Source organism: Panthera tigris, chromosome B4, assembly GCF_018350195.1.
Source record: "Panthera tigris isolate Pti1 chromosome B4, P.tigris_Pti1_mat1.1, whole genome shotgun sequence".
Taxonomy (NCBI): domain Eukaryota; kingdom Metazoa; phylum Chordata; class Mammalia; order Carnivora; family Felidae; genus Panthera; species Panthera tigris.
Window position 1 is genome coordinate 19,393,571 of NC_056666.1, and position 16,769 is coordinate 19,410,339.

At 43.9% G+C, this 16,769-nt stretch overlaps 1 protein-coding gene across 1 annotated transcript in view; it reads right to left on the bottom strand.

Annotated features, from left to right (window-relative positions):
- LOC102965877 (LIM zinc-binding domain-containing Nebulette) overlaps positions 1 to 16,769 on the bottom strand; it is a 194,572-nt gene that overhangs the window by 50,301 nt on the left and 127,502 nt on the right. Inside the window, exon 3 of the mRNA XM_042993661.1 lies at positions 16,354 to 16,438. Within this exon, the coding sequence (XP_042849595.1) occupies positions 16,354 to 16,438 (85 nt within the window). The remainder of the gene's footprint in view (positions 1 to 16,353; positions 16,439 to 16,769) is intronic.

Genomic DNA, 16,769 nt, shown 5'->3' on the forward strand with positions numbered 1-16,769 from the left:
TATGTTTGGTAATGATGATGCTGTCTGAAAAAGTTTTCCCTTGATAAAATCTCTCTAAAATAAAGGCATCGCTAATTAACAAAAAGATGAAATAAAAAGCTGTTTCAATATTGGAAATTTTTTTACAAGACCATCTGCTGAGTCAAATACCTAAATGTCTTGAAAATTAATTACAGCATCCCTCCTCTTATCTGTATTCCCTTGACCAGGAACCAGAGCAGTGGCATAAGTTTTCAGAAGCCTGTCAGAGCAGCACAGAACTCCAAGGATCCTGCCCTACACACATAGGTCAATCCAGGATGAGAAGTCAGTGAACGTGAACCAACTTCCACACAGAAAAAGAGCCAAGCTTTCCACAGCCATGCAGAAAAGGAGCTCAAAGATGGGGAAAGTCTTGGTAAAATTCTGGGGGGGAAATGCCAGCAGGGCTCATTATTTGACACAGAATTTGATGGAACTAGTTCTCAAAATTAACCTGTGTAAGAATGACTTAGGAACAGATTTCCAGATGCCCTCTTAGTGGATCTGGGGCCAGGCCCATAAATGAGAGTCTTCAACATGCTCGCCAGGTTATCTGAGACACAGGAAACCACACGTTTGAGAAATGCTGACATACAGGAAGCACCTCACACTTCTTTTTCCTCTAAAATCTTTTCAGTTCTATCCTCCCTCGGGACATTTGGGGCATTTCTGAAGAAAAGTTGGAGGATGAGGCAATAAGACATTTAACCAAGCAAAAGCGGGAAGATCAAGACCTTACTCCAAATTCTTAGGTTCTTACCAACATGAGAGCAGCACGTATGCTCTCCACCTTACATACCCACAACCGAGTAAACATGAACGTAACACGTGGAGCGGAGGAAGCTCGAACGCAGCGCGAACCATCCCTGACTCGTAGACACAGACACACACGCACATACGCACACAGCCACACGTTTGTGCACACACACACATGCACACATACACACACCCACACACCTGCATATACACACACATACACCCACACACAAGCATATGCACACGTGCACACACATAAACACAAACGTACAAATACACAAGTACATACACACATCCCTGCACCCCTACAAACATACGCATATGCACATACACACATACATACACATCTATACACACACATGCACACACACTCGCATATACACACCTACACACATACACACACATACACACATACAATCATATACACACCTACACAAACATAGGCACACATTTACATACATAGACATAGACACAATATCTACACACACGCGTACACATGTACATATACACACACCTACCCACAAATACACAAGCATACACATATGCACATACACATGCACACCTGCACACCACAGACATGCATAGGCACAGGCACACACACATGCCTACTTACACACACCTATACACACATACATACACCTACATAAACATACACACATGCACACACATACACACACATACACACCTACAAAAACATGCGCACACACACATATGCATACTTACACACACACCTACCCACATGTACACATGCACACATACACATGTGAGCACACCTACACATGTGTATACATGCACACACACGTATAATACACACACACACACACACACACACACACACAAAGGGGTTAGTTCTCTGACTCTCCCACACAAAACCTAGTACATACATAAAATAGACATCCAACAAGCATTTGTTAAAAGACTAAACAACTTTAGACCCATAACCCACAGGAAATTCATCTAACATGTCAGTAGGGAGATCCCAGGATGACCAAACGGGCCTAGTAAGTGCCACCAAACTGAACTGAAAAGCTCCAGTGTCACTAAGTGCAAAAGAAGTAAAAGAATGTAACGTCAAGTGCGTATCAGCAAATACGCCATTAAGTCATTATTTTATTTCTTTTTATGTCTACCCACACATATACATATACACTTTTATATATATACGTACACATATACACACATACATATGCATAGTTATATACATACAATTATACTGTTTTATATATAACTGTACACATATAGCTACATATACGTGCATTAATGCCATCATATACTTTTGTTTTTAATGTTTGCAACCTCTTTCCCCTTTGTTTGGCTCACCGTTGATAAGTACCAAGACCCAGTGTATATTCAGCTACTATATATTAGTCCCTATTTTTCTCCCTACACGTATCATCTTAGTCAGACATACGCAAATTCAGACACAGATATGCACACATATGCATGCAGGGAAAGCTTTGGAATTTATATGCTTTTATCTGTATTTCCCATTAAACAAATACCACGTGGACATCCCTACATGGCATCTGGTAGATCTCTATTTCATTCTTTCTAATGGCTGCATGATATCCTAGGGTATGGATTATCACAATTGATTCTGCTATTACCCTGTTGATGGGCTTTCACTATGCTTCCTGGTTTTTGCTGCTTCCAGCGATGCTGTCCTAGAGACCCCTGTTCATATGCCTTCTACGTCGATGGTTTTGTTTCTATGGTAGAGATTCCCAGGAGTAACTACTAGATTAACGAGTATATATATATATTTTTAAGTCTTAACAGTTGTTGCTAGATAGCTTTTGTTTTTTTAAGGCAGTAACATTTCACATTTCCCAAACAACTACTCTTTCAATCAAGATAAAATAAAATTGTGCTTCAAAGGCAGGAAATCCACAATCTTTCTGTGACCAGCCTCTAGTCTCTGTTGAACCTTCCTAAAGCTCAGCCAGTCCTCTTCCTCCCCTTGGCCAATCTGGCCACTCCCCCTAAAGCTTGGGACTCCAATGGCCTTCATTCGCCCATGAACTCCCTGCAATTACATGCTAAAGTTGGCATATTTTTGCTTTTGTACCTGATTCAAAGGAGAAGTTCAATGGCTTTCATCAGATTTCCAAAGGGGCCTCTGACCCAAAAAGGGTTGGGAGCCTCTCCTCTGGAGTCTGGAGGATAACGGGAGGGTTGGGTATTGCTGACGACATGATTTAATTCTCTTGATGACAACCAAAAAAAAAAAAAAAAGTGGATTTTAATAGAGAAGGTTTCGATGCTCATGAAGCCATCAAAAACATTTTTCATTCACATTATTTTAAGAAGAAGCAAGCTCTACAAATCGTTTGCAAAAGGGTGTGGGTGCTAAAAAACAAGAAGGGTGGTGGGGGCGACATGGGTGCTAGGAAACAAAAAACAGAGAGAGCTATTTCCAAAACCAGATAAAAGGTCATTTCTTCTCCAGTATATTGTTTCTCAGAGCAGTTGGTATTTGATCCATGTGAAGGGGAAGTCATACTGGGCTTCCATTCAAAGGAGTAAACATTTCAGTAGAAAAAGAGAAGAGAAAGTGAAATGGCAAACAGAAAAAAGTAACAGTTTACAGAATTTGGGAGAAGATCTTTTGAGGAGACCTAATAAACCCTCTAAGCCAGGAATTGTGCCTTTACTCACTCCTCTTCCCCCACGGCTGCTGGCTTCTCTCCACACCCCCTCACACCCTGAGGGCCGGCAGTGTCTGGCCAAAGGAGGTATTCAGTAAGCACAGACTGAACCAAGAAGTAATTGAAACAGCTTTATACAAAATGAAACTACAGGGGCGCCTGAGTGGCTCAGTCCGTTAAGTGTCTGACTCTTGATTTTGACTCAGATCATGATCTCACGGTTCGTGAAACCAAGCCCCATGTCAGGCTCTGTCCGCGCTGACGGTGCGGAGCCTGCTTGGGATTCTCTCTCTCCCCTCTCTCTCCGCCCCTCCTCTGCCTTCCCTCTCTCTCTCTCAAAATGAATAAACAAACTTTAAAAAAAAAAGTAATTACAGGAAATACAGTTAAGTCCTTAAATGCGACTTCTTTGCCAGTAAAGGTTTGAAATCAAGAATAGCATGGTTTTTCTTGATTTGTGGTTAATGGCAAGAAAGGATGAGAAAGGCATCTGTCTACCACTCAAGAGAGTGTCCAATTCTTCATTCTCACGAACTCCTGATTCTCATAAAGTTGTTTACAGTTGTTCCTACTTCATTTCATGCATTATCACCCTTACCATCAAATGCTGTAATATAATCCTGATAATTGTTTAGCATGGTCATCAAATAATAACCACTAAATTAATAAACCTCTGGACTCTAGTTTAAAATCTAAAACAAGGGATGAAGACGAAACAGGTATTTATAGAATTAAGTTAATAAACTACAGATAGAGTAAGTAAAACCCATCAAAATGGGTAAAACCTTTCATTGTGTTTCCGCTTGTTATGTTGTGGAATGAATGGCCTGTCGTCTGGAATGAGCAATATTTTGCAAAAGATCTCATTACCTCACTTCCAGAAATAATACTACCTCTGTTACACTTTTCCACGATAGCACTTTCTTAAAACATATGGAACGACTGAAAGACACAGGAACCGCAAAGCTAATTTACATGATGGGAACCTAGACTGCAATGATATAGCTGTTTCAGTGTCCGGCAGTGAATTAAATCATACTTGGCCATTGATAACAAAAGAGAAACAACACTTCGTGTTTTCTCAGCCCTTCAGGTTTTCAAAGAGGCTATTTACTGAACGTTGTCTTTCCAAGTTAACTTTATTATGTTATCACGTACGTTTATATATACGCATATATGTATGTATATACATGAATATATATGTCTATTATACTCATATGTATATACATGCAGGGGCGCCTGGGTGGCTCAGTCAGTTAAGCATCTGACTTCAGCTCAGGTCATGATCTCGCAGTTCGTGGGTTCAAGCCCCACATCAGGTTCTGTGCTGACGGCTCAGAGCCTGGAGCCTGCTTCAGATTCTGCGTCTCCCTCTCTCTGCCCCTCCCCCACTTGTGTTCTGTCTCTCCCTCTCAAAAATGAATAAGCATTAAAAAAAATGTAATAAAAATATGTATATACATGTATATGAATACATGCATATTGTATATGTATGTGTCATATGCATGTATACATATACATATATGCAATATACATCTACATTTTATACATATTATATATAACAGTTTATATACACATTAAGTGGTATCCTATAGAGAGTAAAATATTCTAGAATGAAAAGTTTCAGAACCTTGGCAATTATCCAATCCCAAGGAAATCTTGTTAGGTATATGTTTTCTGTGCAATAGGAAAAACATAAGATTTATTTTAGTTTTAATTTTAATGATTTATAAACATTACAGCTATTCTAGAAATAAAGAAGAAAGTGAATAATGGCTCTAAGATTGGTTGTTTAAAAATAGGTTACGATCTTGGGAATGCAAGCTGGTGCAGCCACTCTGGAAAACAGTATGGAGGTTCCTCAAAAAACTAAAAATAGAACTACCCTACAACCCAGCAATTGCACTACTAGGCATTTATCCAAGGGATACAGGAGTGCTGTTTCAAAGGGGCACATGCATCCCAATGTTTGTAGCAGGGCTATCGACAATAGCCAAAGTATGGAAAGAGCCCAAATGTCCATTAATGGATGAATGGATAAAGATGTGGTATATATATACAATGGAGTATTACTCGGCAATCAAAAAGAAGGAAATCTTGCCATTTGCAACTACGTGGATAGAACTGGAGGGTATTATGCTAAGTGAAATTAGTCAGAGAACGACAAAAATCATATGACTTCACTCAAATGAGGACTTTAAGAGACAAAACAGATGAACATAAGGGAAGGGAAACAAAAATAATATAAAAACAGGGAGGGGGGCAAAACAGAAGAGACTCATAAATATGGAGAACAAACTGAGGGTTACGGGAGGGGTTGTGGGGGGGGGTGGGCTAAATGGGTAAGGGGCATTAAGGAATCTACTCCTGAAATCATTGTTGCACTATATGCTAACTAGTTTGGATGTAAATTTTAAAAAATAAAAAAGAAAAGAAAAAAAAAGAAAAAAAGAATAAAATCAAAATGTACTAAAGACCCAAAAATAATCAATTAATTAAAACACACACACAAACTATGCAATCTAAAAGTGCATACACATCAATACATATTATTATATATATTTACATATAATACATATATAATAATATGTATGTATAGTTAATATAATAACAAAAACCACCATAGTTTAAAGACATTAAGAATGTATTTGCTTAGGGGCGCCTGGGTGGCTCAGTCGGTTAAGCGTCCGACTTCGGCTCAGGTCATGATCTCACAGTCCGTGAGTTCGAGCCCCCCGTTGGGCTCTGTGCTGACAGCTCAGAGCCTAGAGCCTGTTTTGGATTCTGTGTCTCCCTCTCTCTGACCCTCCCCCATTCATGCTCTGTCTCTCTCTGTCTCAAAAATAAATAAACGTTAAAAAAAAATTAAAAAAAAAAAAGAATGTATTTGCTTAAATAAGCTCTATTGCAAATTCGTTTATTAACTTACAGTCCTTTGCTATAGTAAATGAATACTCCTGATTTCTTTGATGGGTACTGTTTCTTATAGACTGTATTTCTTCAACTTACGGTACGAATTAGGTATGGAAGTGCTGTCCGTCTGAAGCCTGCCTGGTCTTTTCTTATGTCTCTGAACAGTCCTTGGTCTCCTTCATGGGCCCCCGTTCTTCTGCACCCGTTGGCACCCCATTAATAGCCACGATTTAATCCTCAGCCCTCTTTTATAATCCCCATGCCCTTCTTCCATCCTTTTCTGTATCACCTACATACCGATAACTCCCAAATCTCTGTCACCACTTCAGAATATTTCCTCCGCATCAGGTTTGTACAAGGAACAATCCAGTGGACGCCTGAAAAACCAAGCAGGGAGCTGGGACCAGCTCTTCCTAACTTATTTCAAATTAAAAAAAAATCGGTTACGATCCTTGGCTTCACTATCCTTTACTTCTTTAGTTTAAGTAAGAGTGTGAAATTTGGTATATTTAGTCGTTTGGTGTCTAAAAACACTATGTGCTTGGGAAGGTAAATCTGTAGCTGAAGATGCTTATTAGATCTTCCTCCATAGCTATTTGCAGATTACAGACTCCCCTGAAGTAAAAACAATTCCACATATATGGAAACGCAGCATGTCAATCAAAAGGAAGCCAGATTTTCCCTACTAGTTAGGATCAAATTTGTGTTAACTTAATTTCTGATTTACCATCATCTTAACTCTTGACTTCACCAAAAATCAAAAGAGAGGCCAGGAAGGGGTAGAGGAAGGGAGAGAAATTCTTCTAATCGTTCTCTTCAGACACTGTAGTGAGAAATACTCCCTTATAAAGTACAATCAAGGGCGCCTGGGTGGCCCAGTCGGTTAAGCGTCCGACTTGGGCTCACGTCATGATCTCACGGTTCGTGGGTTCGAGGCCCACGTCGGGCTCTTTGTTGTCAGCTCAGAGCCTGCTTTGGAGCCTGTGTCTCCCTCTTTCTCAGCCCCTCCCCTGCTTACTCTCTATCTCGGTCTCAAAAAATAAATAAAAGTAAACTTAAAAAAATTGTTTTCAACATATTACTAAGAAAAAAACAGTATTAATCAGTTGAGGATTAAGAAATATTCAATCTCATGAGCTTACTAACTTAATGAAATGGCTTTAGGTTGAGCTTCTCTGTGCTGAGCAGCACTATCTTTCACCTTTGAGCAATTCCTGGAGTCCACCGAATTGACTCAAGGCTGCAGACCTCAGCAAAACAAATTGCTTCTAGAAAGGACAGGGGGTGGGGAGCACCTGGGAGGCTCAGTCGGTTGAGGGTCCAACTTTTGATTTCCGCTCAAGTGATGATCCCTGGGGTCATGGGATCGAACCCCATGTCAGGCTCCGTGCTGAACATGGAGTCTGCTTATGATTCCCTCTCTCTCTCTCTCTCTCTCTCTCTCTCTCTCTCTCTCTCTGCCCCTCTCCCCACTCACTTTCTCTCCCTCTCTCCCCCGACTCTCTCTCAAAAAATAAAAATAAAAAAAACAAAAAAATAAAGGACAAAGGGGTAGTGAAAAGCCAATAACCCTGTAGCGAGAAAACACCGACTTTTAATGTCCAAAAGCTATGACCTAATCAAAGCCACTCAAGAAAACAATTTAAAGCAAAGCATAAAGGAAATGAGCTAAAATAACTAAGGCACTTCTTAAAAGTATATTAATACTTCTAGTTACTTCCACATAGAAAACCTGAGCAACTGAACTAAAGATGACACTAATTGCCATCAATGGATGGATATTATGACTGCTGTTACTTTTGTCTTCTCTTGTCCTCTGTTATTTTTAAACACGTTTAGTGCAAAACTGGACACATCTTCCGAAGCAAAACTGATTTTCCCATCAACTTTCTCAGACCTCTGACCTTCAGCCAATATCTGAGACTAGTCTGGGGAATGTGCTTTTAAAGGAATAGTCACACGACATGGAAGGTCTGACGATTATTATTTTGGCAGACAAAAAAGAATGGCGATTCCTTCTCTTTAAGGTCTTTTCATCTTTGCTAACCTGAGATGTTACTGCAGAACACTTTTGTACTACAGTCAAGATCATTACAACTGGAGGGAATTTTTAAAAATCATCCAGTACAAGCCATTATTTTATGTCCTGAAAAGGCCAAAGGTCAGTGGTACCCAAAGTCACACTTAGTGGCAGAGGCGGGACTCAAACCCAGATCTTTTTTTTTTTTTTTAAGTTTATTTATTTTGAGAGAGAGAGCAGGGAAGGGACAGAGAAAGGGAGAGAGAGAATCCCAAGCAGGCTCCACTGTCAGTGCAGAGCCCGAGGTGGGGCTTGAACCCACAAACCGTGAGCTCATGACCTGAGCCAAGATCAAGAGTCAGACACTTAACCGACTGAGCCACCGAGAAGCCCCCTTGAAACCAGATCTCTCGGTCTAGGGCTATATTTTATCACAAAAGCCAAAGGTTAGCATTTTACGTACAATGTACTCAGATACAAAATAAAGGTCGATTTCCTACAGCTGCTCTGCTATTCCTCCCGAGTCCCCATCACATTCAAATGGGAGGAACTAACTTTAGTCCCAGCCATTAAACCAAATCCACTCAATGATGTAAACGGCTTAATATTCAGACTTCCTCTTGCTTCCTGTCTCCACTCTCAATATGCCGTCGCAGCGGGTGTGAGCTGGGAGGGCTTCAGTGACTTCAGAGTGAAGGCAGAGGGAAGTCCTGAATCCACGTTCACAACTCCCCATTCTCCCCTCTAACTCCTTTGGCCACAGTGGCATCTCCTCGACCTCTTGGTCATTAGCGTCCACTGAGGACTGTGGCTGGTGACATCAATGGTGTATTCTTCCCTTGGTTCGGAAAAAGCTTGGTGGCATTGCCTGCCGAATCTGGCTTTCCTCACGGGGGTCCTACTACCGCTCCCTGCCTGCGTAAGCCACCCCTGGCTCCAGGGGCACGTTGTCCCTGCAGTGGGAGCTCCCTCCCCAGCAAGCACCCTCGGCCTTCCCCTGTGAGGTGCGCTGAGACTTCCATCGCCTTCCACGCCACTCCAGATGCTGGAAGACAAAACCCAGGTTCTCCCCGTGCCCACCATGCCGGGGAGGCTCACTGTTCAGGTGGGAAGAAGCGTACGTCTTGTAGGGTGGTCTTCTCTGCTTGTTGCCCCCCTGCCACCTACTCACCATGCCTCCCCATCTTCCCTCTGGGACACTTCGGCCAGGACAGACAGGGAGGTCCCATTTCAGACTCTGATTTTTCTGCCTTTTCCCACAATCTACCAGGGCCAAAAGAGGGACGGACAGTCTCTTCACATGGGAGCGTATTTTATCCTTCTCAAAATGGGGTTCGCTCCTCGCCTTTCTCTGGACCCATCAAAGCGAGGTGGTGTGGCAGAACACGATTCATACAAGAGAACGGTGAAAAACACGTTGATTTGATATTGCTAGAATATTCACTTCATCATAGCTGTTATAGTCATGACCCCAGAGCCACAAAATTGATAGGCTATGTATTCAAATGCCTAATTAAAGGACCAGGAATCTGATTCTGGCCGGCAGAATCACAACAAATAGCGCGTAGCCCGGCCACACAAAGTACAGCACTCACATCCGCCACCATGAGCTGCAGGAGTGATCGAAAGGAAGACAGGACGAGCCAGGAGGGCACCAAAGACCCACGATGCCAGGACTCCGAGACCAGATGGAAAGAATATGGGTCATTTCCGGAGGGGGAGGGGGAGAAGACCAGGCCCCTGTGATGAAAAGCTCTAAAACCCCATCATGACACAGCAAATCAAAACATCCTGGGTCATTTTGCTGTCTGTCACTACTGACATTTTTGTCCCTTACATCATTTTATCCAGAAGCAAAATACGAAAACAATCTGCCTTAAGGGAAATTACCAGGGTTAGAGTTAACATCTGCACAGCACGCTAGGTTCCCTGGAAGAAACGTGCCGCATTAATATTTCTCCTTTGAAGTTCTTACCCACATTCATCCCTTCCTATACGTGAAACATAATCTCTCATCATTCTTGCTGCCTCGAAACCCTGCAAGGGAACGTGCTGAAGCTTCTCCCTGTGAACTTTCACCTTTACATCCAGGAGAAGGTGCTTGTCGCGGGAAGGAGGCAGCATCGCCATGGGATCAGGATACAGCATCAATGGTGAAAAATCAGAAGATGGGAACTAGAAAGCTGCCAAAATTAGGTTCAGAGAAGAGGCACGCATGAAAGGTGTCTCGTCCAAGATCAGCGGAATACAAGAAGTACCAACAAAAACTATCTGGGGGGACAGTCCTGGTGTTCGGAAATCTGAGGTTGTCGGACGAGATAAGGGACGGATGGGAAGAGGACCCGGCGAAGAGCAGAGGAGAGTCGGCTAAGTTCAGGAAATGGAAACAAAAAAGGAAAACTGATACGCATTTTGAAATGGGGTCTATGGCCAGGCAGGATGCAGCAGACCAGACGGAGACCCCATTACACATTTGTCTGCAGAAAGGTACTCAGGCCTCCCACTCCCTGCAAATGTTTTAAAACATAATTGGAATACGCACGGACCTCCCTGCAGGCCTTGTCCCGGTTGCCATTTTACCCACTTTGATTAGTTTTTTATTACCATCCTGTCCCTGACTAAACCACAGATCCCCTGAGGGTGAGAACTTTATCTGGGCTTTGCTCACCACAGTGTCCCCAACGTGGCCTTTGAATGGTGCCCGGTGGCCAATGAAATTCAGGTCAGATTTATGGCGGGGGGGGGGGGCCCTCGGGAGGGGATTTGAAGCCTTCAGAAGATGCTATCCAACTACCTCCCCAATCGTCTTTCAAAAGCCACGGGGGTTCCCAAGTCAGAGATTCGTGGCTTTGAAGGAAGTCAGTCTCCGGCGACACTCGATCAGCGTCACCCGAGAGGGGTCTGCGTTAGGTAGTTACTTAACACCTGACTGGACGCTTAGACGGCAGACAACTGAGAGAAAAGCCCTCCGGAAATGCAACCACAGAATGGGGAGGTCCAGAAGTTGCCAAGGGCAAGCTGGAGAAAGAGAAAGCGTGCCACAGGACCACCTCCTCGAGCGTCCAGAGGTTTATAGCAAGCACGTGTCTTCCTCTCCCCCATAAAGACGCTAAACTATTATGTCCCCTATTAAGAAAAAGATACATTCCCTTCTCACCCTTCCTGCTCCCATCTACTGTATTCCCTCCGAGCCATGCGCTTTATGCCTCCGCAGAGACGCGCAAGATTAAAAAAGAATCAGCTCAGATTACAAAATGAAGACTCAAGGGTTCCAGAATGATTTGTATTCTCCCCATAATCATTTTCAATCGTTCATCTTACCCGCGCTCGTAAATTACACACACTCCATTTAAGAACACAGTGAGCCCAAAATCTCTATTATTTTCGGCATGATTGCAAACAGCTAAGCCAATCACATAAACAACCAAGTGGGTGCGACTAACGTTCCACTTGGAGCGGTGCTTCTCAGACCTCTGCCCCACAGAGGGCCAGGGTTTCCTGAGACAGTCACCCGGCCCTGGGAGTGGGCAGAGGTGGAGACGGAATGGGGGTTTGGTCCTCCTTCTACCGGAGCTTCCCCTGCCCATGCCACTGAGCGACCCTTTCCACAGATTTTAGAAGTCCGCAGACCCCCGGGCCAGGCACTCAGAACATCCGTGCCCTTTCTTCCAGAAAGAGTATGCTACACAGCCTGAAAAAAGGACACGTTTGCTAACAACATACTTTGAAAATAATTCGTCAAGAAAATGTTTCTCCTAAGGGGCTTCTCACATCACTTAATTTTTTTTTTAAGTTTATTTATTTATTTTGAGAGAGACAGAGACAGTGTGAGCAGGGGAGGGGCAGAGAGAGCAGGAGACAGAGAATCCCATGCAGGCTCCACACTGTCAGCACAAGCCCAGTGCCGGGCTCGAACTCACAAAGTTGTGAGATCGTGACCTGAGCCGAAACCAAGAGTCGGACTCTTAACCGACTGAGCCAGGCAGGCCCCCCTCGTGTCACTTAAGTTTTTAAACTTTAGGGATTTTGCAACTTACAAAGGGTTTGTGTTCCAGTTGAGTTTACAAGGCAGGGCTTTTCAACACCGGCTCACTTTCCTATAGGGCAAGGATATTATGCCCATCCCTAGCATGTTACTAATGCTAATAACTAATAGTTATTACTATTAGTAACGTTACTAATACCACTGCAAGTAGAGTTTGACTTTTCCTCCTTGTAGAAGGGGCCACCAGGGGCGTCGAACCACTATGTACCCTCTTTCTTTGAAGCCATCCACCCTGTGATCTGTGATGAAAAGGGAGTTAAGTGACAGTGGAAGTCCTTCCCCCTCTCCCTCCCCACCAACTCAACTGCCTGTTTCCAGGGCAGTCCCTGTCCCCCTGTCCACCACAGCCAGTGTCTGCCCGTCCGAGGCTCCAGTGGCATGCCAGCTGGAGAAAGCCTGGAAAGCAGTGCCACCACCAGCTCTGAAAAGCTAACTCATGGTTTGCTTGTTTATTCTCCAATATTTCTCATCATTTTATTATGACAATCTGGCACCTAATACAGATCCCCCCAAAAAAGCTTGAGAGGGTTTGACACTCAGGGGAGGAAAAAAAAAGTTGTTGGAAGTGTCTACAACCCTCTCAGAAACTAAGAACCAAAAAGATGAAGGAAGAAAAGGGAGAAGATCACAATGTGTCTCTATAAATAACTGTTCAGGTTCAACCAAAATTTCGTTTTTGTTTTTCCTCCATTTTGGCCCATTTGGTAAGCTAATGAGCTGAAACAAAAGAACTCGTTTTGTTTTTTGGTTTTTTTTTTTTTGAATGTTTATTTATTTTTGAGACAGAGAGAGACAGAGCATGAGCGGGGAAGGGGCAGAGAGTGAGGGAGACACAGAATCCGAAGCAGGCTCCAGGCTCTGAGCTGTTAGCACAGAGCCCGATGCGGGGCTCAAACTCATGGACCATGAGATAATGACCTGAGCCAAAGTTGGATGCTTAACCGACAGCCACCCAGGCACCCTCAAAAGAACTAGTTTTAACCAAACAATTCTAAAAGAGGATTTCAAACTTGAGATTTGGCACAGGCTTAACTCATTTAGTATCACAAATGACTATAAACAAGTAAATAAAATACTAAAAGTCAATTTTCCACCCAAACAGTTGAGCTGTTCAGAATTCTTGATGTCCAAACACTAAGGTAATGCTGTGCCGCAGAAGCAAACTATTTAAAATGCTAAAATTAAATCAACTGCCATTCATGAATGTTACCATTTGGGAAGATCCCTTTCTACACCTTTGCCAAAGCAGAAATGCTCTTACAGAAGTATTTTCATCTGTCACCCAGAAAAATACCGCTGCTAATAAAGAAGAGGAGGAGGATTTCTTCCTTTGCGTGACTTTTGCACATAGCAAAAGTACCTTTGCATAAGCTGAACTACCACCTTGTGCGGCAACCATTTGCTCGCGGATCTCCTTTTCTGAGCGCCCTCTGAGCCAAAGGACCAGAACACTGGTTAAGAGGGCGGATAACGGGGGCTCACAAAATGTAGGCCTATTCCAAGTTCAACTGCTTACCAAGTTTGCAAGGACAAGTTATCTGACTCTTTAAAGGTTGAGTGCTTCATCTAAATAGGGATAGTAATCATAAATACCTGCTCCGTGGGGCTGTTTGAGACCAAATGGAACAACACGTGTAAAATTCTGTGCCCAGAATATAGCAAGGCTGACGATGAGGAGGAGGCTTTCACATCCCCAATGCCCCGCACAGTTCATTGCAATAGTGCAGAGTCAGTACGTGTTTCTTGAACCGAGTTGAATTTCCCCACACGGTCGGCCCGATGAAGTCCTACATTTCTTTCCAGCGATGACACTGGAACAAAATCTTAAAGAAAATCGGATGCCTTCACCCGCCCACTGTTTTGAGACCCCACGGTGCTTTGTGCCTTCCTCTATCAGCCCCGTGCCACCACCCTATCGGCATCTTCTGAAGCTTGCAGGTTGCTCCGTGACAGAGAATAAAACCAGCCTTTCATAAAACAGTGAGCTCCTTTTCTTTGCATTTCCAGAACCGGGCACGTGGCAGGAAAACAGTAAATGCTTGTTCCTGGGCCCGGCTCAGGCACCTATCGCCACTAACTGAGCCCACAGGGAGCGGTGTGCCTTCCAAGGAAGCAGACAGGTGTTCATATCCGATCCTTTCTCAACCTTCAAGGGTCCACTCCAATCCCACCTCTGGCGGGAACCAGAGACCAATCCCACCGGCACTCATCCCTCCCTTTTGGAATCCTTACTGTAAATTAAAGATAGCCATTCTGGTGGGGTTGGTGTCGGGGGGGGGGGGGATGTGGTTTATTAGTCCTGTTTCCTCACATACCCTGTGAGCTCTGTGAAGGGAAGATTAACTAATTATGAATTCTTTTGCACAGAACAAGGACATGTAATAGGCAGGAAACAAATATTTGATTGCTTGATTTAGTTCTGTTTTCCAATGTGCTCAAAGTACTCCTCCAGAATTATCTAATTAATCCTAACTTGATGAGAAGAAAGGCATATTGGATCTGCACAGACCACAGCCAAGTCCTGGCACCCTCCACAGTGTGAACGAGCAGGGGTGTTCTTGCCGGCTCGGCGACACTGCCTCTCTTTGGCCAGCACTCAATTTTTTGAACTAATGGCTTAGCACACAAGAATTAGCATTTTACAGAACCAAAAACTAACTGCCAACCAAGTCTTCATGGTGCTGCTAACCGACAGCAAACTCTACTTCGAGTTCTATCTCCCCCAACTAAACGGACTGAGAAGTGGTCCCAAGACCCACAGAAAGAGGGTGGAGGGAACCACAATCGCCCCCGTCGTCCCATAAACCTGCACAGAGATAATGAGATCCACTACCACCGAGAGCCGACCGCTGTCATTTAGAATGGCCACAACTAAGCATTTTCAAAGCGTATCAGCCAGGTACCTCTTTCCTTTGCAAATTCTGCGCTTCTCCCTTTTTTTTTTTTTCATTTCGAGGATTTTCGGGGACCATCATAAAAACAGTAAGCCTTCACGGTCACATAATCTGTTAACTTTCAAAATGCTTTCGTACCTCACGACCTGTTGGATACCTGCAGCCACCCAAGACGGGTAGACGAGATAAGACAGACGGATAGCGGGTCTCACTTTACATAAGCACAGAGAATCAGAGCGGCTGGCCCAATGTCCCAACCAATGAACCACAGCAGGGAGGGGCCAGACTCAGCCTTCGCCCCCCACCCCCCCACCGCCTCCCTCGGCTCCTTGGTGTTGTCTTACTACATGGTTGACCAAAGGGCTGCAATGTAGCTGTTCCCCATCTTCCCACAGTGTGGCAGGCAAGACAACGTCTCTGAAAGAGAGCGCCCTGTGTTCCCTAAGAGATGGGGTGTCCCTGCGGAAAGTGCCGAATTTAAATCCCCAGTCTTAACCAGCGTGCTTCACCATATTGAAGGCAAGTTTGCATCCAAAATGGTTGAGTGGGAGCCAACTGTGGTGTTCTAATCTTTGTTCATGCTGTCAGTGTGACATATGAAAGAAATAGGAATAACGTGACAGGATGAAAACAAAGCTAGTGGCTGGTGTGAGATACACAGACAGGGTGTTAGCCCCACACGCACTGCAACTGGGTCAAGTTAACACCTCTTCTTTCCCCTACATATGCGGTGTGGAAAAGCTATTTATAAAATGTTTTTAAATATTTAGGACCAAATAAATCAATATTGTTGGGAAACACTTCCTCTGACCAGAACTCATTTAGTTGCCCTAGTCCCATGTGAATAACAGGACCGGGAATGTCAGGATGATCCAAGACCAGGAATAAAACAGATGTTTTCAGCGCTTTCACCGAGAATGCCCTCCCAGGCCTGCCTTCGGCCTCCACACCAGCCGGTGACCGGGCATAAACAGAACAATGGTGAAACCTCAGGAGAGTGGCCTTGGGACTAATATTTGGTACCAGTGCAACAAATATAGGCTTTCGAGAAGTTACCTGACTCTGCAATTCACTCTGCTGTTTCAGGCGAAGATTTTCAGGTGTATCTGCCACCGTGGTGAAGGACTGCTTTGGGTAGTGCCTGTGGAGAAATATTTTAAAAGAACGTAATTAAAATATTATGTTGCAAAGCAATGCTTTGACACCCAGTTGCTTTATCCTTCCCTCCCATCACAGTGGAAAGAGGTGTCTCTCTCCCCTTGGCGAAGGCCATCTCCGTATCGTTATTCTGGGTCCCTCCTCCATTCTCATGACCCTCTATCACCAGTTACCCACCACGCCCCGAAACCTCAACCTCGACTTCTCGACTCTGTTGGCTGCCTCCCATCAGCATCCAGGCATGCTCGAGGCTCTCCTATCTTTTATTACCTCTCCCTCTAACCACACACTATTCTAGCCTGTGGAGCCAGACT